The sequence below is a fragment of the Opisthocomus hoazin genome, chromosome 2, assembly GCF_030867145.1.
Source record: "Opisthocomus hoazin isolate bOpiHoa1 chromosome 2, bOpiHoa1.hap1, whole genome shotgun sequence".
Lineage (NCBI taxonomy): Eukaryota > Metazoa > Chordata > Aves > Opisthocomiformes > Opisthocomidae > Opisthocomus > Opisthocomus hoazin.
Window position 1 is genome coordinate 53,078,513 of NC_134415.1, and position 24,631 is coordinate 53,103,143.

General features: G+C 53.7%; 1 protein-coding gene across 2 annotated transcripts; it reads left to right on the forward strand.

The window, feature by feature from the left end:
- The first annotated feature begins 3,435 nt into the window (after positions 1 to 3,435).
- Positions 3,436 to 24,606, forward strand: MERTK (MER proto-oncogene, tyrosine kinase). Of its 2 annotated transcripts, none has more exons than XM_075413663.1 (19): positions 3,436 to 3,544; positions 7,166 to 7,529; positions 7,830 to 7,930; positions 8,174 to 8,347; positions 9,969 to 10,055; positions 10,738 to 10,853; positions 13,355 to 13,538; positions 13,845 to 13,996; positions 17,339 to 17,492; positions 17,871 to 18,024; positions 19,425 to 19,510; positions 19,618 to 19,713; positions 20,019 to 20,099; positions 20,414 to 20,506; positions 20,647 to 20,765; positions 21,372 to 21,481; positions 21,683 to 21,842; positions 22,234 to 22,370; positions 24,039 to 24,606. In XM_075413663.1, the coding sequence occupies exons 1-19, from the start codon at positions 3,475 to 3,477 to the stop codon at positions 24,517 to 24,519; spliced, it is 2,919 nt and encodes a 972-aa protein (XP_075269778.1). In that variant the 5' UTR covers positions 3,436 to 3,474; the 3' UTR covers positions 24,520 to 24,606. The 2 variants fall into 2 exon arrangements, with proteins under 2 accessions (XP_075269778.1, XP_075269777.1); XM_075413662.1 differs by having other exon boundaries at positions 3,470 to 3,544; positions 17,342 to 17,492.
- Positions 24,607 to 24,631: the final 25 nt, after the last annotated feature.

The window sequence follows — 24,631 nt, forward strand, 5'->3', positions numbered from 1 at the left end:
AGCCAGCGTCCAACCTTTGGAGATGGCTTTCTGCTTTTGCGAAATCATCTGCAGACCAGGAGAAATTGTCCTAGGAAGAAACAGCTGAGCCAAGGGAAAGAATGTGGCTGGTAAGAGACGGAGCATGTACCATGTGCCCAAAGAAAGCAGCAGCAGAACAAAGGCATTTTAGTAGCACCACAAAATGTTCGGTTTTCTCTGCAAATTGTTTGCGAGCTGCATCCTGTGACCGGGGTATAACATTTAACACAAATGGGCCATCTGCCTTGAGCTAAAAACATGTTGCCAAAAGAGTTTGGTATTTAAAAGAACAGGAACCCCTGCAAATAGAAATAAAAATAGGCACAAAGAGGAAGCAGAAATAAAGGAAAGAAGAGATTTAGCAAAATGAAAATAAAAATACAGAAATAGCAAAGGGGTAAAAAATCTGAGCAGATAATAGCCCAAAGCACGATTGCAGAGTGGCATTTATGCTAAATGGTCTGATTTCACAAGTATTACATTGCCTCCAAAGTCTCTGAACGGTCTTGTGAAGAAACAGTGTCGATGCTCTGAAGTGAAGCCTCAAAAAACCTAAAGGGTCAAGCTCAGGCTCTAGCCTGGCATCGCGACGCTCTGGGGTGCCCCCGAGAGCACCTAAAGTACTCGCTGTGATCCTGCTAAGAGAACGCTGAGAATACCTGTGGTGCTGCTGATGGTATCGGAAGGGGATTATAACTTCTCGTCCAGGCAGGAGAAGCCCGTGATGATAAAGATAGGCGTCTTTGCGCTCACAAGGAGGATTCCGCATGTGTATTAATACAAACACAGCAGGAAAACATGGACTCAAAGGGCAGTGGCCCCTCCTCGGAGGGATGGCCTGGGCGATGGATCCGGAAACATTTGCACTGGAGAGCCATGGGCTGAAAGCATGGCTGAGAAACGGCCGGTACCTGTGCAACGTGACCCACACTCTGCTCTGCCCTCCTCCTCCAGACAGGGAGAGGTGGGTGCTCCCTCCAGTGAGGTCTGTGCTGCGCTACAGCACCTGGAGAGCTGCGAGCGCGACTGGTTTAGCTGGTTCAGGGTTGGATCCTGGTGCTCAGACAGAGGAGACAGGCAGCTTTTGTTTCTTATTAGAGGTTCGCCCTTTTTTTCAGTCCTCCTTCCTTTGACATCAGTTGCTTTTTTTCCTCTCCCACTGCCCTGTGAGGGCTGTGAGGTATTTTTAGGGCCAAATGCCAGCCCCAGGCAGCGGGAACAGGGCATGCTGTTTGGGGAGATCTTGTGAGTCCGGCCATGCGTGTACTTTGGGACTAAAAAACGCAAGCAGTTTGTGTGCAGACCCCAGCAACTGTTCAGTCTGGGCTCTGAGGTATGGAAACAGGTAATCTGCTCAGAGGAAGGCTGTCGAGGCTGCTCCCGAGCCTGTATTCTATACGCTGTTGGAAGGAGACGGAGGACGGCAATATGCCGGGCGAGGTGGGAGCTGCACGTCACCAACCCAAGAGCAGCTGAAGTGGTTGGACTGTCTCCTGCCCTCCAGGCCTTTCCTACCATGAGTGTGGCCTGAGAGTTTCTCCTCTCACTGTTTCTTCCTCCCCCTCCATGCACCAGCCTCTTCCTCCTGTCAAGCGGCGCCCAAATGAACCGCAACAAACCCTATCGAGCTGGAGACTCGTTTACACCAGTGCTGAGCAGAAACCAACCTACTGTAAAGAAATGACCCAAATTAGGGGATTTCAGAGAGCTGCTTAAATCCTCTTTACCTGCCCATGTGTTCTCATTGCCTATTTTTTTCCCCTCCTCTTTCGTAGAAATTGCTCCTGCTTCCTCACTCCCTGTTAGTGGGGCAATTATACGGCATTATCCCGATGCGAGGGGCTGTTTCCACTCTGCAGCCCACAAAGACCAAAGGCCTTTCCATTGCTTTGTTCCCAAAAATTGCAAAGCCAGCAGCAACAGCGAACGCAGCCAGATGAAAATGCACCCGTGCGGCAAAGGCTGACCACAAATGGCAGCCTTGTATCAAGAGCCAGCCTGGAAAGACAGAGGTACAAATGCCTGTCCCCGGTCTCCTCCTACTGTGACGTTGAATGCATGGGGAATGCGCTCAAAATTTGGAGAAAATCTAGCGCTTAGGCATTGCTGAAGATGCTCAGTCTTCTTGCAGCAGCTTTAGTTCATTTTTCTTCTCCCCTTTAATCTGGGCCCCCAGCAACATGCGCCTTTCCTTAGCTGCTGATCACTTCAAGATGTGAGAAGCTGGTCTGGAGCGACAGGGGCGGCGAGGGGGGAAATTCAATCTCTGTCACCAGGACCTGGGAACATGCAGTGAATAAGCAGCTTTGCAAGTCAAAGAAGTTTGGGAGTGATTTGTTCTTTTTTCACTGAACTTAAGACTTTTTTTTTTTCCCAACTGGAAAATATTTTCAAATGGATTTCATACTGTTCTTTTCTTTCTAACAGCCTGAGAACTGCACAGCTCTCGTTATAAACTATACACAAACATAAATGAGTAGCTTCGACACGGAGCCGTCTTCTTGCAACATCTCTGTGTCCGTGGTGTGCTCATGTTTCGCTGGTGCTAATTGAACAAAACTTGCATCTCTTTTCGTAACTTCAGGGCTTTGGGAAGACTACAGCAGGCTGACAGAAAAAAAGTTACACTTGTCATAGCTGCAAAGACTTTTATGTGCAGGGAGCAGAAAGGTTTCAGCAGAGAAACACAGAGTCACATCAAGACTGGCTGCCGGTTCCCCAAATCCCTGTCCCTTGCCATCTGTGGTGGATGAAACGCTGATGGCCTCAATACAGCTTGATCTCAAACCTCTTCAAGCACAGCCAGTGTTCGGGTCTGGTTCTGGATACCCAGAAACTCCCTCGTTGCCTTCCCGTGGTATTCACTCCTTATATTAAATGGCTCGCGTTGCACATGGGTTTCACTTGGCCTTTCTCCTTTTCTCACCGTGGATTGGTTTTGTCTCTGTCCCCCCTTGTCCTGCTGTTCTGGTCCAGGCAAAGGAGAAGGAGCGGTGCCCCCAGCACACCGTGCCCCTCCTGCCCTGCCACAGGGGGTCCCGTGCCGGGTCCCCGGGGCAGCGGCGATCTCTCCACCGTCTGGGCGTGGGGCTCCGCAGGAGGGGGGGCTGCGAGGGCAGGAGCTGGGCCTGGGACGGCCGGCCCTGCACGCCCCCCTGGGGACCAGCCTAGCCCCCTGCAGAGAGCAGCTGCCCGCCCGCCGGCACCCGAGAGACCAGCGCTGCTCCTCAGCGCCCGCCATCGCACCCGCGCCGAGCCCCGGCACCCCCGCGACCTGCCGGGCCGGCGGCCGGGGCGGGGCTGCATCCCGCAGCGCTGCCCCGTCCCGCCCCGCGCCGAGGCCCTGCGGGCGGGAGGCGGGCCGGGCCGGGGGCGGGGCGGCAGCGCGCTGGCGGCCCCGGGGCGCGGCGGAGCGGCGCGGAGCGGTGGCGGTGGCGGTGCCGGCGGCGGGCGATGGGCGGCGGGCGCTGGGCGCTGCTCTGGGCGCTGCTGGCGGCCCTGCGCCCGCCCCGCGGCGGGGCCGGTGAGTCCGCGGGGAGCCGCCGGGCGGGGAGCCCGGGGGGGTCCCGGGCTGGGGTGGCTGGGGTGCCGGTGAGGGCGGCGGGGGTCCGGCCAGGGGTGCTTGCCCGGGGCACGGGGAGCATTTTGCCTGCCGGGTACCGCTTCGTTTCACCCTGCTAGCAGCCGGGGTGTCGCACGGGCACCCCGGTGCCCCCCGCACCCCTCTGCCCCTCGCAGGGCCTGCTGACCTCGGCAAGGCTTAGATGCTGCCGGGGAGCTCAGCGGTGGTTTCGCGGCGGCTCTCTGGCGGCTGCAGGTCGCTGCCCGCCCCGCGGAGAGCGGGTTTTGCTGTCCCGGGACACGGCTCGCTGCTGGTGTGGTGTGCCTCTGCTTGCCGGGGACACCGCGACGGGCAGGGACCGAAAGCTGCGGCGGGTCAGCGGGTCTGGGGCTGACCCCGTGAGCCGTGAGCCAGCTGCGTACCCGTGCTGGGCAGAATCACCGGGGAGCAGTGCGGTTGGTGGCACGGGGACGCGCTTTGCGGTGCTATCGGTCTGCTGGCTGTTCAGCTCCGCGTGCTTCGTTACCTGCAAAACGAAGTGCAGAGGGAGAAACGTTTCGGGCTTAAAGTGTGCCGTGTGTCATCAGGGCTGCCCGACGTTTCGTCGCAGGCTGTGAGCTGCTGGGGGTCCATAGCCCGCGCGCGGGGATGCTGGGGGGTCTCGGAGTCGGCGTGCAGATGGGGTTCTCAGCAGGGCGGGCAGAAGTGTGAGCGTGTGCCGGATTTGGGCAGGGTGGAGTGACAAGTCTTCACTCTGCAACAGCAGGGGTCTGCAGTGAGGGGAACTCACTCTGGATTTAACCGGGAATCCTGGACTGGCTTATACAAATGTTTTTGAACCCTGAGAGTCGCTTAGGAAGCCAGGAGTGGCCCCCAGGGAAATCAACTTCTTCTGACAGCTCCCGGGGGACGAGGAGGTAGGAAACCCCACAGGCAGGGGCTCTTTGTTACCCCTGCCCTGTCTGGGTGCAAACAAGCGCTCAACAAGTGCCCGAGCAGAAAGCTGTTGTCAGCAGGTGAATTACTTCCAGTAATGGGAAATCCAGGCTGGGATGTAAGGAGCGTTTTGGCAGACCTGGGTATTTTCTAATACCTTCCTTACTGCGACTGCAGCAGAACGATGCACTGCTTCAGTCATGGGGTGTGCAGCTCCCAGGGTTTTGTTTTCATCCGTCAAAGTATCTTGCCTCTAATAGCAGGCAGATTTTCTTGTTGAAATCAGTTCTCCAGGCTGGTAACAGAGAAGGCATGCGGGACCTGCCGGGCTGCACAGAAAGATCTGTCTTTGCCAGCACTTTAGTTTTGCTGTGATCCCAGGTGTTTCAAGAGAGCAGCACTGTGCTTGCAAGTGGATTTATTTCCACGCCAGCTTTTCCCTCAGGCCAAGCTGCGGTAAGCAAGGGGAACTGCTCCAGTGTGGCAGGCACCCACGCAGGCATGCTGGCTTTCAGCGGCTCAGCTCTAGCCTGGGTGTTTAGAGCCAGCCTAGGCAAATCACTCTGGGCACAGGTAAGGGGTGTCCTGGCACTCAGGGCAAATCCCTTCAAAGACTCCATGAAGATACCCATATCCCAAACAGTTGAGGATGGAAGGGGTACTCAAAGGCAGCGCTAGATATGAGAAATTCCTGTTGTCACATGAGTCAAAGAGGAAAGTATTTCGTTCCTCAGCCAGCAAACACCACCTTTGCTCTTTGGCTTTAAACTTGAAGCACCCTGGGGGAGCAGAAATCACCCCAGAGCAGGCAGAGTGCTTGCCAAGGGCAGGGATCGCCGGCACACATCTGTGTTCTCACCAGCCAGGGGACCCCGCTGGCGGAGCTGCCCCGGCCAGAGCTGGAAAGCTTCGAACTGGAGCGTGAAAACAGCTGTTTGAGGTTGGATTGTGCCAGGCAGCGAGCAGCTCCAGCCTGGGTAACCTCCGGGAAGAGCAGGGGAAGGAAGGGGATTGGGGGTTGCTCACTTGTTTGTGTTTGGCAAATCTTTTTGGAGCTGCCTGGCTGTTTGAGAGCTGGTGACCCGGCCCGCAAGTAAATGGCAGTCGGCTGCGTTTTGCGGCAGTCACATGGGCTGTGTTTGTGTTGGGATGATAAAGCTTAGGAAGCAGGTTGGAAAAGCTTAGGGTCTTTTTTTTTTCTGAAAGGGAAGCCCATTGTTTTGTGTGAGAGCCAGGGAGAGCCTTGCGCTTTCCTCTGCACCGTCAGAGTGGGAAGAACTTAAAAACCTTTCTCAAATTTCTGTCTAGAAGTAGCATTTCTCGAGGGTTAAAAATAGCGAGCAATTTAGCAAAAGAATATATCCAGCCTCAAAATTAGGTTGTGTTTCTTGGCTCTCGGGAAAGCACACTAGGCTCATGCCCGATTACTCACAATAGTAATGACGTAGCTTTAAAAACTTGTTGTTTGATGTTTGAGGACTGAGACCTGCCTCAAAACAAACTCAGCTGAACTCCAGTTAAATAAAAAGGTTGTGCTTTATTATCTTTTAAATTGTGAATAGTTTGGTGTTTTTTTTTTTTTTTTGGAAGAGGCAAATTACTTTAGTTGAAATTCCTGCCTGGCACAATGCCTTTGCTTGCTGAAAGCAACAAGGGAGATTTACCACTCTGCTTGGGATTTCTGTGTGCCTGTGAAAGACTCGGGAAGGTTGAAAACGGTCTAGTAAAAGCATCTGCTTGTGGTATGTTCTCTAGATCTTTTCTCTTAAAAAATACACAGTTTTGTTTGGGGGGAACTGCTTTATAGGGAGCTGCTCTTCGTCTTGTTTGTGGCTGGGGGGGGGCAAGTACCAGGAGGGAAGGGGAAGATGTCGTTACAGGACTGGGTATGTTCAGTGATTTGTAGGTGGGGGCGCAAAGTCCTTAGAAAGAGATGGCAAATAGGCTTCCCTTCGGAAAAATGTCTGGGAGAAGACCCTGGGAGAACAACACTAAACAGCAGCTGGCTCCTACACACTCTCTGAAGGCATTTCTTCATCCATCTGCAGCTGTTTTCCCGAGAAAACCAGCTTAGTGGAGGCACTCAGCTTAGCAAAAGTGTTTGTGGTTGACTCAGAGAGCATCTCCCTCTTTCAGAGCAGCTCACCCTGTCCTGGGAAGGGAGCAGCGTCACCAGCAAAGAGCCTAAAATCAGAGAAGTCCCTGCTGGGGACTCTTTCCCTGCCCCAGCTGAAAATTCTTGAGATGAGGCCCCAAAAGGGGTTTACTGGCGTAAAGTCCCAAATTCCTCCTGCCCAGGGATCCTTTTATACTCCAGTCCTGGGGGTGCGATGCAGCAGAAATAGCTCCTGCCTCTCCCCTGCCGAAGGGGAAGCGGCCGAGCACTTTCTTTAGCCTGGGCTGCTTCAATTTGTTTTAAAAAGTTTTTTTCTGGAGGTGCTGCTTGTACATATTCAGTCTTGGTGTAGCCCTCAACTCCATGCTTCCTCCTCGGGGCTTTTATGGGAGATCTCAGTGATTCTGAATTTTTGGAGCATCTGTGAGTGAACTGCCTTTAATTACTAATGGAAGTGGTGGGACTTTGCAGAGTTTTGGAGGGGGGCACTTGCTGCCTGGTGGTAACAAAACCAAGGTCTTCTCTTTTAGACGATGCTGACCGAAATCAAGATCTAAGGCCGTACCTGTCAGCAGAGTCCTACCGCCGTGAGCGAAGTGTGGCCACTGTTGGTCACTGGCCTCACAAGAGCACAGAGCAGCTCTGGGAGGAGCCCTCAGCCAGCTCTCTAGGACAGATTAAGTTTAACCCCATGGTGCGACACATTGTGATTAACGAGCACAAGGATGTCACATTTAATTGCTCCATCAAAGTACCTCAGCTGCTGCTCAGACCCGACACCCCAGGCATTTCCTTGTGGAAGGATGGGAGGGAGCTGCACGTACTGGACCGCATCGCCACCAGCCACTTCGAGATCTCCGATGAGGAGGAGGTGGCAATGACCTCCACCTTCAGGTGACTGGTGCTATCCTTTCTGGAGGGATGCCCTACGTGTTGGCTCCTTGGGGGAGATGGGAGGCCACGCAGCTTGCAGGGGCTTTGGGCTGGGACTAAGACTAGCACAGGCAGGCGCTCCCTGGCCCCCAAAGCCAGGCTGTGCAAGCCCAACTTCTGCTAGGTGTGTGCTGTGGGGTGGTTGGTACTGATTGAAACTCACCCCCAGACTGGCAGAGTTGCCGTGTCCTCCTGTGGAAGCTGTGTATGGGGCAAGGCTCGCTGCCAGAGCACTGACATGGTCTCTGTTCTCTCTGGCAGTATCCATGCTGCGCAGCGCTCGGATAATGGCTCCTACATCTGCAAACTCAACATCTCTGGCATGGAGGTGGTGTCAGATCCCATCTCGGTGCAGCTGGAAGGTAAGCTAGAGGAGGGCTAGGGCAGATGTGCTGGATGTGTAGACCATTGTGCCCTGGCTGAGTCACAGCTCTGGGGACTGTGATGTGGGACCTGCGAGCTGTTGTCCAGAAATGGGAAGTCCTGGATGGGAAGGGGCTTGTTGCTGGAGCTGGGCATAGCCCCTGGCAGGATAGTTGGAGGTTGCTGATAGGGCTGTGTTGCTGAGATCTCTGATTCTTGTTTCTTTGCTTGCATCTGTGCAGGGCTCCCACACTTCATTCGTCAGCCTGAGAAGCTGAATGTCACTAAAAACACTCCCTTCAACCTCACATGCCAAGCCGTGGGCCCACCAGAGCCTGTGGAGATCTACTGGTTTCGCAACAACGTCCAAGTCAATGAGAAGCCCCACATCTCCCCGTCAGTCCTGACCGTGCCAGGTGAGCCCGGCAGCATCCTTGCCATGGCCAGCTGGGACACCTCTGTGTGGCTACCGGGAAGGGCAGGGTGGGAAGGTGTCTTGTGCCATCTCACAGCCTGTCCCCTTGACCTCGCACCTCCTGCTAGGCAGGGGTTGTGTTCCCGTGCGCCATCACAAGGCTGTTGCAGCCTGCTTCGTCTTTGTGTGGCACTGTGCACTGCTGAAGCTTGGCTGGAAAACTCAGCACAGATGAATTTCCCAGGAGGTTAGGCATAAAATGCGGCCATCAAATTGTATGCAGTAGGACATGGGGGTCCAGCTTTGCAAAAGAGATGCCACAGAGGTACCACTTCACAAAAATGAGTCCTAGCCTGTTACTGCTCCATCCTCAGTACAGGGAGTGCAGCTCTGCCCAGCGGCGTCTGTGCTGCTTGTTCAGCAGCCCTGGGAACCACTCTGCCAGGGATGACCTGGGAGCAGGAACCTCCATCTGACCCCTTCTGGCTGTTGCCAGAAATTTCTTCCTTGGAAGAGGTGGGGCACTCAAACCACTCTTTCCTAAGCAAGAAGCAGATTTTTCTGGTAGCCTGTGGCCATGCCAACAAGTACACTGCTGCTCTTATGGGCTGCTTTACCGGTGGTGCCCTCTTAATGTCTCTGGAAGACCTTGGGCCGACCCCTGCAGCATGACTCCATGGTGGAGCACAGAGAGAAAAGTCCTTCTTGTAGCATAAAACCCATCATGTTTCTACTGCAGAGGCAAAAAAGAGGCGTGACTTCTTGATTTGCTCAGGAGGAGAAGGCCAGTAGCTAATTAGCAGCCAGACTATAACTGACTCGTCTTGGCATCCAAAAGCAGACTTTAAAAGGCAGTGAAAGCCGGAAGAAGTGACTCATTCCTCTTGGATGTTCTCGCATCCAGCTGGCACATGCTAGGTCGGGTCATTTGAACAGTACCTCTCCTGGCCCAGGAGCCCCGTTGCACTGAGAAGCACTGCTGCTGGTGTGAGCAAACACTTGGCATGTGCAGTGTGGCGTGGTGAGCCCTTCGCCTTGCAGCAACAGCAAGCAATGTGCCCAGGAGGGACAGCCCTGCACCTCTAGTAAAGTCCTTTGCATGAGGCGAAAATCCTGAGCACTGTTGCTGCTCAGGGTCATCTCACGCAGGCCGTGCCAACACTCCCAGGGAAACAAGCAGCTGTCCGCATTTGGGGATTTCCAGTGCCCCCCAAAAGCAGTCGTTCTCCATTATCAGCTGGGAGATTTAAGCAATCTTCGAAAAGCAATAAGTCATCTGATTCAAGCCATGGTGGTGGGCTCTTCTGCTTTCTGTCTTTCCCTTTTCGAATGCAGACCAAATGCTTACTCAGGAGGTTGTGCAATGGTGCTGTAGAAACATACGGTCCTGCCAGCTGTGCCGCGTGTCGCACTGACGGCACGCTCGTGCTCGCGGTGTGGAAGGTGGGTGAGCTGGATCGCAGGGGTCACCCCCGGGCAGTCAGATGTTGCTGGGAAAAAATAAAGCACCAATGCAAGAAAGGAAGCCACAAGGGTTTTCTGTGAGCAGCAGGTGGAGAACTGGTGTGATCTGGGTGTTTTGTGCAGGTCCAGTGGACAGGTCCTTGTTTTTTCCCCTGCAGGTCTCAGTGAAACGGCTCTGTTCAGCTGCGAGGCTCACAACAGCAAAGGGCTGACCGCATCCAACCCGGGGCAGGTCAATGTGAAAGGTAAGCGGCAACATGATGCTCGCTTTATCTGTTGAGTCCGGGCAGGAGCTGTCCTGATCGTCACCCTTCTCAGTAGTCATTCTGCATGAGCTGAAGGAGATGTTTTTAGGACTCCCATATTTATTTTTCCCCTTTTTAAACCTACATTTAAAATCAAGTGGGATGCATGTAGTAGCACGGTCACCCAGTGCGGTTCTGTCATCCCAGTATTGCTGCCGTGGGAGGAAGCACCAAAAAGCACATTTGAAAGCAGAACTGTCAGCCCCAGAGCAGGTTTCGGAAGGGCTGTATCACTCTTTTCCTTCCTTCACAACCAGGGCAGTGCTCACAATTTTCCATAGGAAATGGTGGAAATTCTCGACATTCCTGATGGAAACCACTCCAGCAATGCAAAGATGGTGTTCTCCAAAATACGTCATTGCCTCTAAGCAACCCAGAACGCTGTGTCAGGTCACACATACAGATCAAAAATAGTCCTGCAAATGACTTTTTACTGCTTCCCTGTCCAGTGGTCTGAAACACCCACAGTACGTGGATAGAGGATGGTGCTGTGGCTGTAGCCAGGGCAGTACCTGGGGTTCACGCACAGTCGGACTGAGCCCCGGGAGCTGCCTGGGGGAAGCCAGACGTGCCACGTTTGTGCTTAGGCCACCAGCTGACTGCACTTGGCTTTTCCCTGCAGGAATACCATCCGCACCCACCAGCGTGCGTGTCCTCAACCGAACGGCCCATGGTATCGTGATATCCTGGATGCCGGGCTTTGATGCATTCTCTGCTTTGAACAGCTGCAGCATCCAGGTGAGCCTCCGTAACCCCCCCTTGCCTCTGCAAGCCCCCTCACATGGATGCTCTGAGGCAGGTGGAAATCAGTGTTGTCTGGCATGAACTGCATGGATTCGACCAGACTGTTGGTTTGGGCAGATTTTGTTGGACTTCCCCAGCGGCTTTGGAAGGGGAAGCTGGCCTGCTGTCCCACCTGCGCCTGGCAGTCTGAGTGGCTGGGGCATTTGTCGTGGCACGATGTTGAGAACTCCAAGTTGAGCTGTGAGCCGAGTCCTCAGGTGCTTGGACCTGGGGCAGCTGGAGCATGGCCGAGGTGGACAGGAGGCTTGGAAGGAGCTGCTGGAAGCAGCTGCTGGAAGCTAGCTTGGTGGTGTCTGCTCACAAAGAGCAGCTTTGCCATGCCCACTGCGAGGAGGGAAGGAAGGTGGAAGAGCTCCCGGAGAGAAGCCACCGCAGGGAGCGTGAAGCAAGGTTTTGTCCAGGGAGCAGTGTGGTTGAGTGGGGGCAGAAACAAGGGGCGATGGGAACAGGCAAGTCACGTGCCTGGAAGAGCCCATCTGGGCTCGTGCCTGTAAAGCGTGTGGGAGCAAGCCACGAGAGTCTCTTCCTTCAGGCAAGACAGTCTGGTTGCATGTCTCTTCCTGGAGAGATGCCCAGAACTGCTCTGAGTAGCTCTTTGGGAGACTTTGCAAGCCTTGAGTTGCCGCAGGCACATGCTTGTCCCTACTTTTACCTCCTGGTCAAACACTTCCCAACCAAGCGGCCTTCCCGCTGGGGTCTGGAGGTGGAGGTTTCTCTCGTCTCTGCACTCCTTGCACACACTGGGAAGGAACTGAGTGGTTGCCTGGCTCACGGACAAGTCAGGGAATGCCATCTCCGTGGGTACAGCCTGGCAAGTAGTTTCCACCTGCTCTATGTTTGACATTGCTGGGTTTCACAGTTCAAGCCCATTGCTTGCTTTCTAGTGGATGTGTTTTTTATACTGGCTAATCTATACTCCGGCTGAGATAATGCATGGAGAGAGGCAATGTTTGAAGCCAGGTAAAAGTGAAAGGAGTTACAGGGAGGAAAGGTACTGGAGCTAATATTAGTGCCGCGTCCACTGCTGCCTTCCGGATGGAGCTCGGGAAGTGGGGTGGAGAGCCAAGGAATTTCCTATGACTTAACGTTCACGGTCTGTCATTAGGAAATAGCCTTTCAAACTGGAAAACAAGACATGATTTCTGGCAAAAACACAGCTGTGACTAAGCCTTTTTGCTCCTGTCCCCTTTGATAATCCCATAGCTTGGGTAGCATGGCCCACTGACCAAGTGACTCATTTCTGAGCATGCTGGTGCTTGAAAGGGAAGCAGTTGCTGTCGTACCTGGCAATTTCAAGCTGTTCAAGTTTGCAAAAAGCCCAATTTTTTAAAAAATACATTAATCTGATGGATCATCTCCAGAAGACAAGTTTAGGATTGAGATAGCTGAGCTGGGCTCAATGCTCAGGAGAACAGCCAGTCCCAGTGGTGCTTTCAGGAGCGGCACGCACATTCGTCTGATCACTGCTCATCTCCCTCAAAGCATCTAGCGACAGCGTGGGGACCTTCTCAGCTTTGTGAGGCTGAAGGCTGTTCTCTCTCATTTTTGCCGGTGTCGATGCTGAGACCATCCTGTGTACCCTGGGCTACCCAGAGGGCATGGTTGTTCCTCAAGCAGAAGGACAGCTCTCCTGCCACCCTAAAACCGTGTATGGACGCTTTTGAGAGGACTATGACTTTTTGATTATGGTTCATGCTGAAATACGTCCTGTGGGTTGTCTTCCAAATTAACTGTCTCGCTTCCACTGGTGTCTGTCGTTCTTGCTCTTCCCTGTTTCCTCCCACTGTCCCAGCCCAGGCCACTCTCGTGGTCCTTCCCACAAAATGAGATGCTCTCTGGAGAGCTGCAAAGGCTGTGTGGGCAGCTACATGGGCGCTCGACAGCCAGACCGTTGGGGAGAGCGCAATTGCTCTGTGTGTAAAAAGCGTGGCTTGTGTTTAGTACATTGAATTCATGCATGCTGCTAAATGTAATGATGGAGTCTAACGAGGTTTGTGATTAGTCCCACAACTTCTGATGGCAGTAAGTCCTGCGGTCTGACGATGTGTTGCATCAAAAAGGACCTTCCTTTTTTTGTTTGGGACTCGCTGCCTGGTAGTGTTACTGAGTGCTCCTTTTGCTCTGTGCGACAAGAAAGAGCAAATCATCCCTCCCTCCTCCTTTCCGCAGTGATGGTGATTTCACACATCTCTGCCATCTCCCCACCACAATTCTTTCTCTGCCTGCATCGAGCCCTCACCCTGGGCCCCGTGAAGGGTGTGCTGTCAGCTTGGTGCTCAGCAGACGAGCCAGCGTGCAGAAACAAGGCCCTGCCGGTGTTTGGGTGGGAGGCAGGGCTCTGGACCCTGTTTACAGATGTAAAATTGCTGTCGCACATCTCACCCTGCAGGTTGCTGCTGACTAATCCCTGTTTGTGGACTGATTTTTCGATTAAGGTCAAGGAAGCTGTTCCACAAAGCAACGTGTCACTTCTGTTCTTCAACACCTCGGTGCCTCCCCACATGTATCACATCCAGCAGCTGGGGCCCATGGCCGACTATAATATCCGCGTTTCCTGCAGGAATGAAGTTGGCTGGTCGGCGTTTAGCCCCTGGATAACTGCCAGCACCACTGAGGGAGGTAGGAAATGAGTAGCGAAGGCTGAGAAGGGTTTCCCTGCCTTGGCCGCGCAGCTGTGCTTTGTGCAGGACTCTCTGGATGAGATGCTGGTCCAGAGTCATGGTTGCTTGTGGGGTGGGACATCTCGTCTCTGTTGATTGGGGAAAGGAAATTTACCCATGGGTGGTCACCTGCTGGCAATATTAAAGGCTGTAGGAAATACTGTGTGCTTTCTGATTGAGCTGCAGCTCATTTTCCATCAGCCTACCGTGTCTCTGCACCCATCCATCTGGCTCCCCTCACCTTCTTTCTCTTTGATTCCTGCAGCTCCGACCACCCCGCCACTGAATGTCACAGTGTCATTCAATGAATCCAGCTCCTCCCTGGAGATCCGATGGGTGAAGCCGCCCCTGGGGAGGATCCATGGGGAACTCCAGGGCTATCACATCTGGTACAGGTGGCAGAACTCCAAGGGGCTGGTAAGTCACCAGGGAAATGAGGAAGAATGGCTAAAGCCTGGAAAAAATCCCAGCAGGCATCAGGCAGAGATGTCCAGTTTGGTTTTAGTGCTTCCATATATTCTTTCTGAGCTTATTTGTCTGCTGTCTTGCGCTTTCGTTTGGGCTTTTTTGATACAGAATCACAGAATCACAGAATCACAGAATAGTAGGGGTTGGAAGGGACCTCTGTGGGTCATCTAGTCCAACCCCCCTGCCGAAGCAGGGTCACCTGCAGCAGGCTGCACAGGACCTTGTCCAGGCGGGTCTTGAATATCTCCAGAGAAGGAGACTCCACAACCTCCCTGGGCAGCCTGTTCCAGTGCTCCGTCACCCTAAGCATACAAGTGGTCCCGCCCTTGCGTGTTCATGTAACTCATGGTAATGCCCTATGTCATTAATATTGGGAAGAAGCAGTTCTGCTTGAAGGAGACAAGAGGTTGGCTACCATGGCTCCTGTTCTCTAAAGCAGAAGTGAGATGCTCTTCACAATGTTGACAATCTTTGGTATGGCTTTTGGAGTGGCAGTCAAGGTTTGGCAGCATCTCTTGGCACTTTTAGCAATGGAGTCAATCGTAAGGTGTTTGGGAGAACTTGTTCCCTGGGTTTTGAGTCGTTCCATACTCAGATTGTATTTATTCCATGCATTAGCTCATCTGCAAACTCATGGCACAGAGTTTCGTAGCTCAAGGAACATTTTGGGCACGGGGGCCTGTCCATGAGCGTATGAAGTCATCTGGCACAGCCTTGCTTGCCTTTCCCAGTATTTGGGAAATAGCCTTCAGGAATTTGCAAGGGCGAGGTTGGCCTGACCTGCTGGGCAGTCCTGCCTCATCTGAGCTACTGAGCAACAGAGCATCCCATCCAGGCTCTGCCAGTGGTCGAGGAGCCTCTGGATAATTGCGCAGATGTGTTCAGCTGTCACCTCTGTGCTGTGGTTTGATCTTCCTCTGTTCCAGGCTGAAAGCACAGAGAGGCACTGATGGCCTGAAACCGGTGTGGAAAAAGTGACTCACGCCCTATTTTTTGTAGGATGCTGCATTTTCTGTTCTCCTTTTGCGCCTCTGAAAAAGAGCACGTATAGATCCAGACTGAATGAAGTCAGGGAAACAATATTATGGTCTTGTGACTAGCACAGAAAAAAAAATGCTGACATATTTGTCATCTCTCAAGTGGAAAGCAAAAAACAGGACTTGACCTTTAAACCCTGGGAGACTATCTTCAGTTTTGTGTTTTTTATAAATTTCCCCAGTCAAATGCTTATGGGGTGAAATTTCTGGTTGGTTTCCTGGTCAATAACTGTTCTCATTAATGCTGGCTTTCAGTAGGCTCAAAAAACCCCTCTAGTCGGGAGCAAGTTCAGGAGGGAGGTAGCTGTGCAAGGGACCTTGGCTCTTCGCAGACCGAAGGAAGCAGTTGTGTTTGTTGCTGATTTGTTTGTCAGCCTCTGGGTTTTCTGGAAGGCAAAAACGTGTGTCAGAGCCAGCTGAGGGCAGAGTCCAGCACGGCTTTTTATAAAGGCTGTCGCAGAATTCAGAGGAACGGGAACGGCTTGGGCCTGTGCCGTAACCCTTCTTCAGAGCACCATGGGCTAGTGTAGTGCCCAGTTCTGCCAGGCATCCCCAAGGGTCTCCTGAGCTGATGGACAGTCAGTCTGAAGCAAAAGAGCAATGTGCTTGCTGTCGAGTGGAGCTCTGATTTCTCAGAAATAAAGTCTCTGAGTTTTGGCCCTGGACAGGCTAAATATGAAATGCCCCAAAATAACCATTGGTTTAACAACCCCAGCATGATAAAGGTGTGGGGATCCTCTATTTCTGTGTCAGCAGGGCCACCTGCAGGCCCCTTCTTCTCCACAACCGGCTTAAAAATTATTTTAAAAACGTCAAAAAAGTTGTTTTGTTTTATTCTTAAATCAGCAGTTCTTGTTCGAGCCAAGGCTGCTGGAGCTGGGACGTGATGAAATTCCTCAGCTACCGCAGGATTCATAAAAAGCCATTAACTTTCGCAGTTCTGTCCTGCCAGAACGGCTGTCTGCTTTGCCAGTGCGCTCATGCTCTCCATGGTCTGTTTGATATCAGCTGGGCTGTGTCCTGAGATGACACAGCAGAGCCGTCTGCGATACGGAAGGATCCCGGTGCATTTTTAGGCAGGCAGCAGGGAAAGGATCGCGTGTGCGTTTCTGCCGAAGGATGCCGTGATTGTGAGGCGGGAGGAAGGCAGGAGTGCGGGAGTGGAGGCAGCAGTGGGTACCAGCTCGCGCCACTGCCCAATGGCTTAGACACGCTCCTGGGACTGGGGTGTGTTTCACATCCATTTCTGTGTCTTTTTCATGACTATGAACAGAAATCCGTTCCCTCTGAGCAGCTCTGATATCCTTCTTGCCCACTGAGCCCCCTTGGCTGCTGCTTTCATTTGTCCATGTGATGTTCAGCCAGGGTAAGGAGCTGGGCTCTGCCGACTACAGCAGCCTGCCAGATGTTTTGGATGTCACTGGGCAGCTGTTTTGCAGCTGGGGGTCAATGGAGAGCAGCAGCAGCACTTTCTCAGCTGAAGAAGACCAGGAGATGACAGGGAATTTGCAGGGAAAGACTCACTTGCGTTTTTACCAAGGAAAAAGTTCTGTGCTACGGAGCACACTGCCTCCTGCCATGTTATGAGGCGAGGAGACACACCCTTAAAACTGGAAAAATTATTGTCTTGACACAAAAACCACAGTCAGAAAATATCTGCCCTAAGATCTACTTTCTGTGGCAGGGCACTTGAACGATCAAACCAGGAGCGCTGTGGCTGAAAGCGGTCAGAGATGCTCTGCAGAGGAGCGATGGCGGCAAGCGCCGAGGCTCTGAGGGTGCCAAGGCTTGCAGGGCTGCCTGGCACGAGCCGCGGGCAGCCCTGGCCAGAAGCGATGAGGAGGGTGAGCCTCCACTGGCCAAGCTGACCGCAGTGAAGGCTGGGGGTCAAAATCCACGTTACTGCCAGTGCATGAAATGCCTTCCCACTTGCACTGCGAGATCACTTTCCTGCCTCTCTTCAGGCTCAGGCTGCTGGTCCTGCTGCTGTTGACAAGCAAAGAGTGACAGCGGCATGAGGTTTGAACGGGAAACGCTGCTCAGCCCCTTTCCAGATCCCATCCGGCTCTTGCAGGCAGAGCTGTTATTCTCGCTAAGTAGCTTGCTGCTGTGTTTCCTCTGGGCTTGTGAAAGCAAAGCAGCGCAGAAGTTTGAGACGAGGACAAGTCTCAATAAATCTCTGGATTTCCCTCTTGCTGTAGGGATGGGCCACTGTCTCCACCGTCCCAGGCTTTTCTTCCCTTCCTCTTTCCAGCAGAACGTCTCCGCTGAAGCCCGGCAGAACGCCAGTGTGGCCGTCCTGCCCGTGGTGGCCACCAATGCCACCTGCTCTGTCCGCGTGGCCGCCATCACCAAGGGGGGAGTGGGACCTTTCAGCAGTGCAGTGGAGGTCTTCATTCCTGGAAGTGGTAAGGAAATGCCTGTCCCTGCCCACGTGGCATGGGTGCAGGGGAGGATGATGGGGAAGGACGCAGGGCGTGCTTTTCTTGCCTGGCCAAGGCCATTTGGCATCCCTCCATCCCTCCATCCTCCTTCAGATGCTTTCCCTGTCAACCAGGCTATCGGCCAAGAATCTGGGACCTTCAGCGTGGTTTTGTAGCCAGGAGAGACTTTGGTAGCCAGTAGAGACTTGGTCTCCATGTACAAGCTTGGTCCTCATGCCTTCTTCTCCTGTGTAACCCTTTGGGCTTTATGGGGTTTGGGTTCAGCCCCGGGAATCCGCCCCCAACCCCTGGGTGCTGCAGGCTGACTCTTTCACTGGCTCCATTAATGGGATATTTTCCTAGGATTAATAACCTCAGCCCCCGCTTCGACTCCAGCCTCTGGGAACACGGACTCCTTCATCGTAGCCTTGGGCTTTATCTGTGGGACAATTGCTGTCGGGCTGATCCTCTGCTTGTCCGTGGTCATCCAGAAAAGATGCATGGAAACAAAATATGGGTAAGCCAGAGGGAAAACAGCTTGTGGTGGTGCCTGGAGCTGGGCGGGTCGCAGGCGCGTGGGGCATGGGCAGGCAGGGCGAGTGGCCAGCAGCCTACAGTGGATGCGGGGAGGTTTCTGCCTCCAATACTGACGTCATTCCCACAAATGGCATTTTTTTATGCCTGTGGTGAGGGACAGTGTATTTTTACTGCAGAGGTGGTACTTTCCCTCCCTTCCTTAGCCCAGCAGTTCACCTTTTGCTCCCTATTGCTATTCTTAAAGGGAAGTAAACTTGTGCAGCTTGGTGTGGGAGGGTGGCCTCGGTGTTTTGACACAGAAGTGAGAGAGCAGACATGTATAATACCCTGTGACGTGTGGCCTAGAGAAACCCCTCCTGCCTCATCACACACCAAATCTGTCTTGGTCTGATGGCTGAGTGTGGCACCAGCCCCACCAGGCAGAGAGGCTGCCACTGGACCACGTAAGTGGTGATTTAATGATGTGGACAAAGGACTGTTTTCTGCTACAATAAGCCGCTCGCCCCTGTGACTTTCTAAGCGGCATTTAACTGCCCTGTGCTGCTATTGGTGTTAAACAATTGTGGTGCTAGCAGCTTTTCTTACAAGCGCTGTCACTTGGGTATCCACTGCCCAGCTGGAAACGTGATAGAATTAACTCCTTTGGAAGAACATCATTTCAGTAAGGGATTTTATTGAGCTGGTGAAGGAATCCCACCTACTCTGATCTCCCATGGCATCATCCCCCATCCCAGTTTGGAAACTGGTAGTATGTAAGGGTCCCTTTCCTAGCCGGTGTAGCATTGTCGCTCTTGCCTTGCGATGCTAGCTCCCTGGGAGCTCTTGAGCATCTGCTGTGTTTTTGTTTCCCAGAGCTGGATCCCTGCATGGCCCTGGACCAGAGGGGCTGCACCGCATCTCCCAGCAGCATGCCCATCACCACTGTTTCAGGGCCATGGTGTAAAGCTCACTTTAGTTTCTTTTTGGCTAAAGGATGAGGGTTGCACATGCTAACAGAGAACATTGACACGCTGGAGCTGTGCATCAGGCAAGAGAAGAGATCACTTTAGGAGGTGGTAGATCTGGGCACCATATTGCTACCAGTACAGACTGCTCTCTGGTTGGGAAATGAGTATTCCATTTCCTCCCAGAAAACCCTCTGTGACTCAGTCCTTGACAGATCAGCCTTGTTGATCAAGTGGCTGTTTTGCTCAGATGTTGTAAGCAACAGCACTGATCCAGCAAGAGGGAAATTAAGAAGATTAGGGCAAACGTGCGTTTCCTCCGTTACTACCCATACCCCTGGTAGCGCTGTGGTCGCCCGCCCCTGCAGCAGCAGTTCCTTCACCGGAGAAGAAGCAGCCGCACGTGGCCCAGCAGGATCTGTTTCTGTCCCTCCAGGAATGCTTTCAGCAGGAGCAATTCGGAGCTGGTAGTGAACTACACAGCCAAGAAGTCCTACTGCCGGAGAGCCGTTGAACTTACGCGTAAGTACATATTTTTATCCCTCTGCAAGGAGGTTGATGGGGATGTCGCAGCAGCGATATGTCTGCAGGTTGGAGGTGACCTGAGCTCCTGTTCCCCTCTCGCACAGTGGGCAGTCTGGGCGTCAGCAGCGAGCTCCAGCACAAACTGCAGGATGTTGTCGTGGACAGAAATGCCCTCAGCCTGGGGAAGGTCTTGGGAGAGGGTGAGTACTGGAGGTGGAGAGCTGGGGATGGACACATAGGGAAGGGGCTGCCACTGTTACCTGCATCATCCCTCAGCTTCAGGCCCAGGGGACATGGGAGAGATGGTGGCGCAAGATGACCAAGTGCCAGGACCCCTGGGTTCATGTCCTTTTTCTGCCACTGATGAGACACAAGCCTCCCCTGTAGCCTTTTGGGGATGAGGTCTCTGTCTTAGAGCATTTCAGATCTTCGAGGCCATAGTGGCATCCTGAAAGGTTGTGCTTTGGGCTGTGGATAAAGTGCTTGCTTCTTTCCCACGGTGCAGGAGAGTTCGGGTCAGTGATGGAGGGGCATCTCAGCCAGCCCGAAAGCACTCCGCAGAAGGTGGCTGTGAAGACCATGAAGCGTAAGTCATCACCTTGGCCTCACAGAACTTGGCATTGTTTGTCCCAGTGGGTGCCGGTGCTCCTGCTGCCTGTCTCAGGTGCTCTCTCTGCATCCTGGCACCATTTTGTGGGGCTGCTGGCCTCTCTGCCACAGCTCCTGGTGCCAGTCAGGAAGGGGCACTCATATCAGCCAGCCAAGGATTGCAGAGACATCTCGGTGGTCCCATCCCCCTGACCCACACAGGAGCTGTGCTGTGAAGGGAGATGGCAGCAATGATTTGGCGTGTTAAAGCCCTTGGGGTTTTAAACCACCTCCTTTTTCTTTGCTTCCTAGTGGATAACTTTTCCCAAAGGGAGATAGAAGAGTTCCTCAGTGAAGCAGCGTGCATGAAGGACTTCGACCATCCCAATGTCATCAAGCTCCTAGGTATGGGCTGTCACTCCCCACCCTCCAGCCGGGATTTGGGCTGGGGAGCCAGACCGGGGAGAGCTCGGGTCCTGCGCAGATGTCTGCGGGGGGAGTGTGGTGCCTTTGCCGGGGCTGTGCAACCTGTCTGTGTTTTCCAGGTGTGTGCATCGAGCTGAGCTCCCAGCAGGTCCCCAAGCCCATGGTGATTCTGCCGTTCATGAAATACGGTGACCTGCACAGCTTCCTGCTGCGCTCACGGCTGGAGATGGCCCCACAGGTAACAAGCGCAGGGGGCAGAGGCCCTGTGTCTGTGAGGAGCCAGGTGGGCTTCCTACAAGGTTGGCCTTCACTGGCACAAAGGCACGCTGCTGAACCATGGTCAGCTTGCTCTACACCAGGGTCCTGATCTGCAGAGCGGCTTTCTAGCCAAAAATACGTGATCTGAAGACAGCCAGTGGGAGACGCAAGAAGGAAGCCATGTCTAGTTGCAGGCTGCACTCCAGAGACGTGGAAGGAGGAGGCGGGGGTGGGAAGGGTATCCACTGCTACAGCAAACCACAGCGAGATGTGGTTTGCTGGGACAGGCTCTTCTGGCCAGCGGCACAACCTGACTGGCAGTGCTTGGGGTTATTTCTGAAACAACTGTCCCCACACCTGCAGCTCCTGCAGGCTTGTGTTTCAATAAATCTTACAGTCTGAGGGTGTTAGCCCAACAGGGATGAGAGAGGCCACAGTGGCGGTTGCTGTGGTCTCCTGGTGCTCTCTGAGGCCAGCGAGACCTCTGGGATGTCAGCCACCAGCCTGGACAGAGAAGCCTTTCAGACCAAACCAAACATGCTTCCCAAAGCTCTTGCACCATCTAACCCGCACCTTCCCTTCCCAGTTTGTCCCGCTGCAGACGCTGGTGAAGTTCATGGTCGATATTGCCCTGGGGATGGAGTATCTGAGCAGTCGGCACTTTCTCCACAGGGATTTGGCGGCTCGAAACTGCATGTGAGTTTGTTCCCCTCTGCTTCATCCTGGATGGATGAACACCAGTGGAGGCCCTGAGGTTTCACAGCACAACTTGGCTTCCTTCCATAAAACCTCCCTTGGTCCTGAGAGACACGGGAAGATAGCTCAGCCTCAGGTTTCTGCTTCAGAATTTGGCACTTCAAACTTTTCTGTCTGGTCATCCCTATTTCCACCTGACAGGTTACGGGACGACATGACGGTGTGCGTGGCAGACTTCGGTTTGTCGAAGAAGATTTACAGCGGCGATTACTACCGTCAGGGCCGAATAGCAAAAATGCCAGTGAAGTGGATTTCCATTGAGTCCCTGGCTGACCGTGTCTACACCACCAAGAGCGATGTGGTAGGTCCATGGGGCTGGACAGCCAGGCAGCAGGAGGTGCGAGCTGGGGACCGACCCCTGGCTTGAGTCGTCCACCCTTGCCGCACCGCGTTACAGCTGTTCTTGTACCCTGGAAGCGCAAAGCCAGGGGAGCGGGAGGCTGTCGGTAATGGGATGCGCTGACCTTTTGTTGCCTGCCCAGCGTCCTGGAATAGGTTTATTGAGTGGGCTGCTCGCCTCTTGTGTGGCATTGCTTATTATTGCCAGTTTTGGGGAGGGCAGGACTGGAGTGACAACTCTTAGCATTGTGCGAGGGCCCAGTGGACGCTGGGCAGTGACCTTTCCCCGTGAAAAGACTCATTCATTCCTCCTGGAAACGTCCTTTCAGCGTGCTTTCCCTTTGTCTCCGCAGTGGGCATTTGGCGTTACCATGTGGGAGATAGCGACCCGAGGGATGACGCCCTACCCAGGAGTGCCGAACCACGAGATCTACGAGTACCTCTTCCACGGGCAGCGCCTGAAAAAGCCCCAGGACTGCTCGGATGAGCTGTGAGTATCGTAACCCTGTTTCTGGGCTGTAGCGCAGCCCCTTTGCTCTCTGTCTGCAAACAACCTGCGCGTCGCTTGCCCGTAGCTGAGGTGGTTTCTCTGGGGTGCTGCTCTTTGTGCTTTGTGGCTCTCAGTTGCTGATGTCCTTTCTTTGAGGACACAACAACTACTTGTGCTGTGGATTTGTGGCTTAGCACTATATTTGGCCAAAAGCCTGCAAAGCCACGTGTTACAGCATAATAAAAGACCGTGCCGGTATGCCCATGATCCCACCTGCTGCAGACCTCCTCTCCAAGTGGAGTAAGACAGGTCTGTACTGGAGAGGAAGTCACCGTCCATCTTATCCCCTCCATTTCTCCCACAGTCCCCAGAAACAGCAGTTATTAAAGACTGATTTTTTAAAAAAATTTGGCAAGGATTTAACCTTTTGTTCCTTGTAGCGTTGACAGGCAGGGAGCTGACAAGGTCGCCCATACAGGTTTGCTGTCAGAGGAAGGCTGGCCAGAACAACGGGGCAGGTCAGCTTTGAAATGAAAGTGTCGCATAAACAAAAAATTCAAACCTGTTAATATTTGCATAATCTCCTGAGTTTTGACGTGCCTAATAAAAGCCAGATCCCAGAGCAGCGTATCACCCTGGGAGGAAAAGGCATCTTCTTCACTCCAGGCAAACGGGTGCGCAGAAATCCCAACGAACATCCCGGGGGAAAACGATGCGTTTGCAGGGCTGGCACAGAGGGCTGAGGAGCTGGGCTGTTGGCAGCCAGCAGCGTGGGGCGGGTGGGAAGTGCTGAGGTCACCTCGCTGGTCCTGCGGGCAGAGCAGTGCCCTCTGCAGTTTGTGGTGGAGGAATCAGACTTTTTAGTATTTCATTTATTTTATTATTTTAAGATAGCACATTTTGGACAGAAGGTTTTGGCTGGTGATGCTCCTCTCTGCCCTACAAAACACCCTCTTGTTACTCAGGACCCTTCAGTGCCTAAAAACTATGAATCTGGAAAGGGAAAATACGGAAACCTCAAAACTTTGCATTTCTGAGCAGCTCAAGAAGGGTTTTTCTCCCAAGCTTTCTTCTTGAGTTTTTCTCCAGTGCCATTACAGTTGAAAATGCTTAACTCCCCATGAGGGTTAAACTAGCAAAGCTGCTCGGAGTCGCACAACGGTTTCTACAAGGCCACTCTCCAACGCCTGTCCCTGAAAGAAGCGGCAAAATAACCTTTTATCGGATCCAGCCTGCTCCAGGGCAGAGCAGGCGGTGTGTGCCCAGACGTGACAAGCTTGCAGGGAGGCACTGGGGGGTTCCAGTGTGCCCTGACATCCAGCCTGGGAACAGGCATCTGTAGGCAGGGCAAGAGAAGGATTCGGTGTCCCAGGAGCAGAACTGGGATGTTCCTGGGGAGCAGATCACGGGGCTGCGGCTGGCTGCCTCTGCCCGACCCTCAGCGAGTGCCAGGCACTGGAAGAGACTTCTAACAGAAGCTTGGGCTGATCAATCCCTGAGTCTGGGCAAACAGCCTGGAGGGCAGAGTTGGTTTTGCTTTGTTTTAATGCAAAGCAGCTCAGGGCTCGCCCAGTTTGGAGAGAAGCAGGGAATTAGCCCCCTTGCGTCCGGTAGCCCAGTGCCTGGCAACATCCTCCGTGAGAACCACGCTCCTCTTCCGATTTCCAGGTATGAAATAATGTCTGCGTGCTGGAGAGCTGACCCTGCCGCCCGCCCGACGTTCTCGCAGCTGAAGGTCCATCTGGAGAAGCTGCTGGAAAGCCTGCCTGCCGTCAGGGGATCCGGGGACGTCATCTACATCAACACCAGCCTGCCCGAGGAGAGCCCGGACTCCACCCAGGATTCGGGCTTCCCCCAAGCGGACTCTGATTTGGAGCCCGGGGACGGTGCCGAGCCCTGCTCCCCCCAAGTGGAGGCGGCGCTGGTGGCCGTGGATGTCCACCACAACGAACCATGGGAGACGAGGTACGTCCTGGAGGAGCAGCTCGGCGTCCCTGTGGAGGAGGCCTACGTCCCGCTGCTGCCCGAGGGGGCGGCCGGCGAGGGCTCGCCGTGGACCCAGGCCAGCACCTTGCCCGCCGGCGGCTCGCTCCTGCCGGGGCTGCCGCACGCCGATGGCTGCGCGGGGGACTCCGAAGTGCTGCTGTGAAAGGGGGAGCCCGCACGGAGCGGGGTGTAAATGGGCTCCGAGAAAAGGACAGAGAGGGTATATTTTAATAAACGGTCATATGTTTTATTTCTTCCTGCACCGTCTACATGCC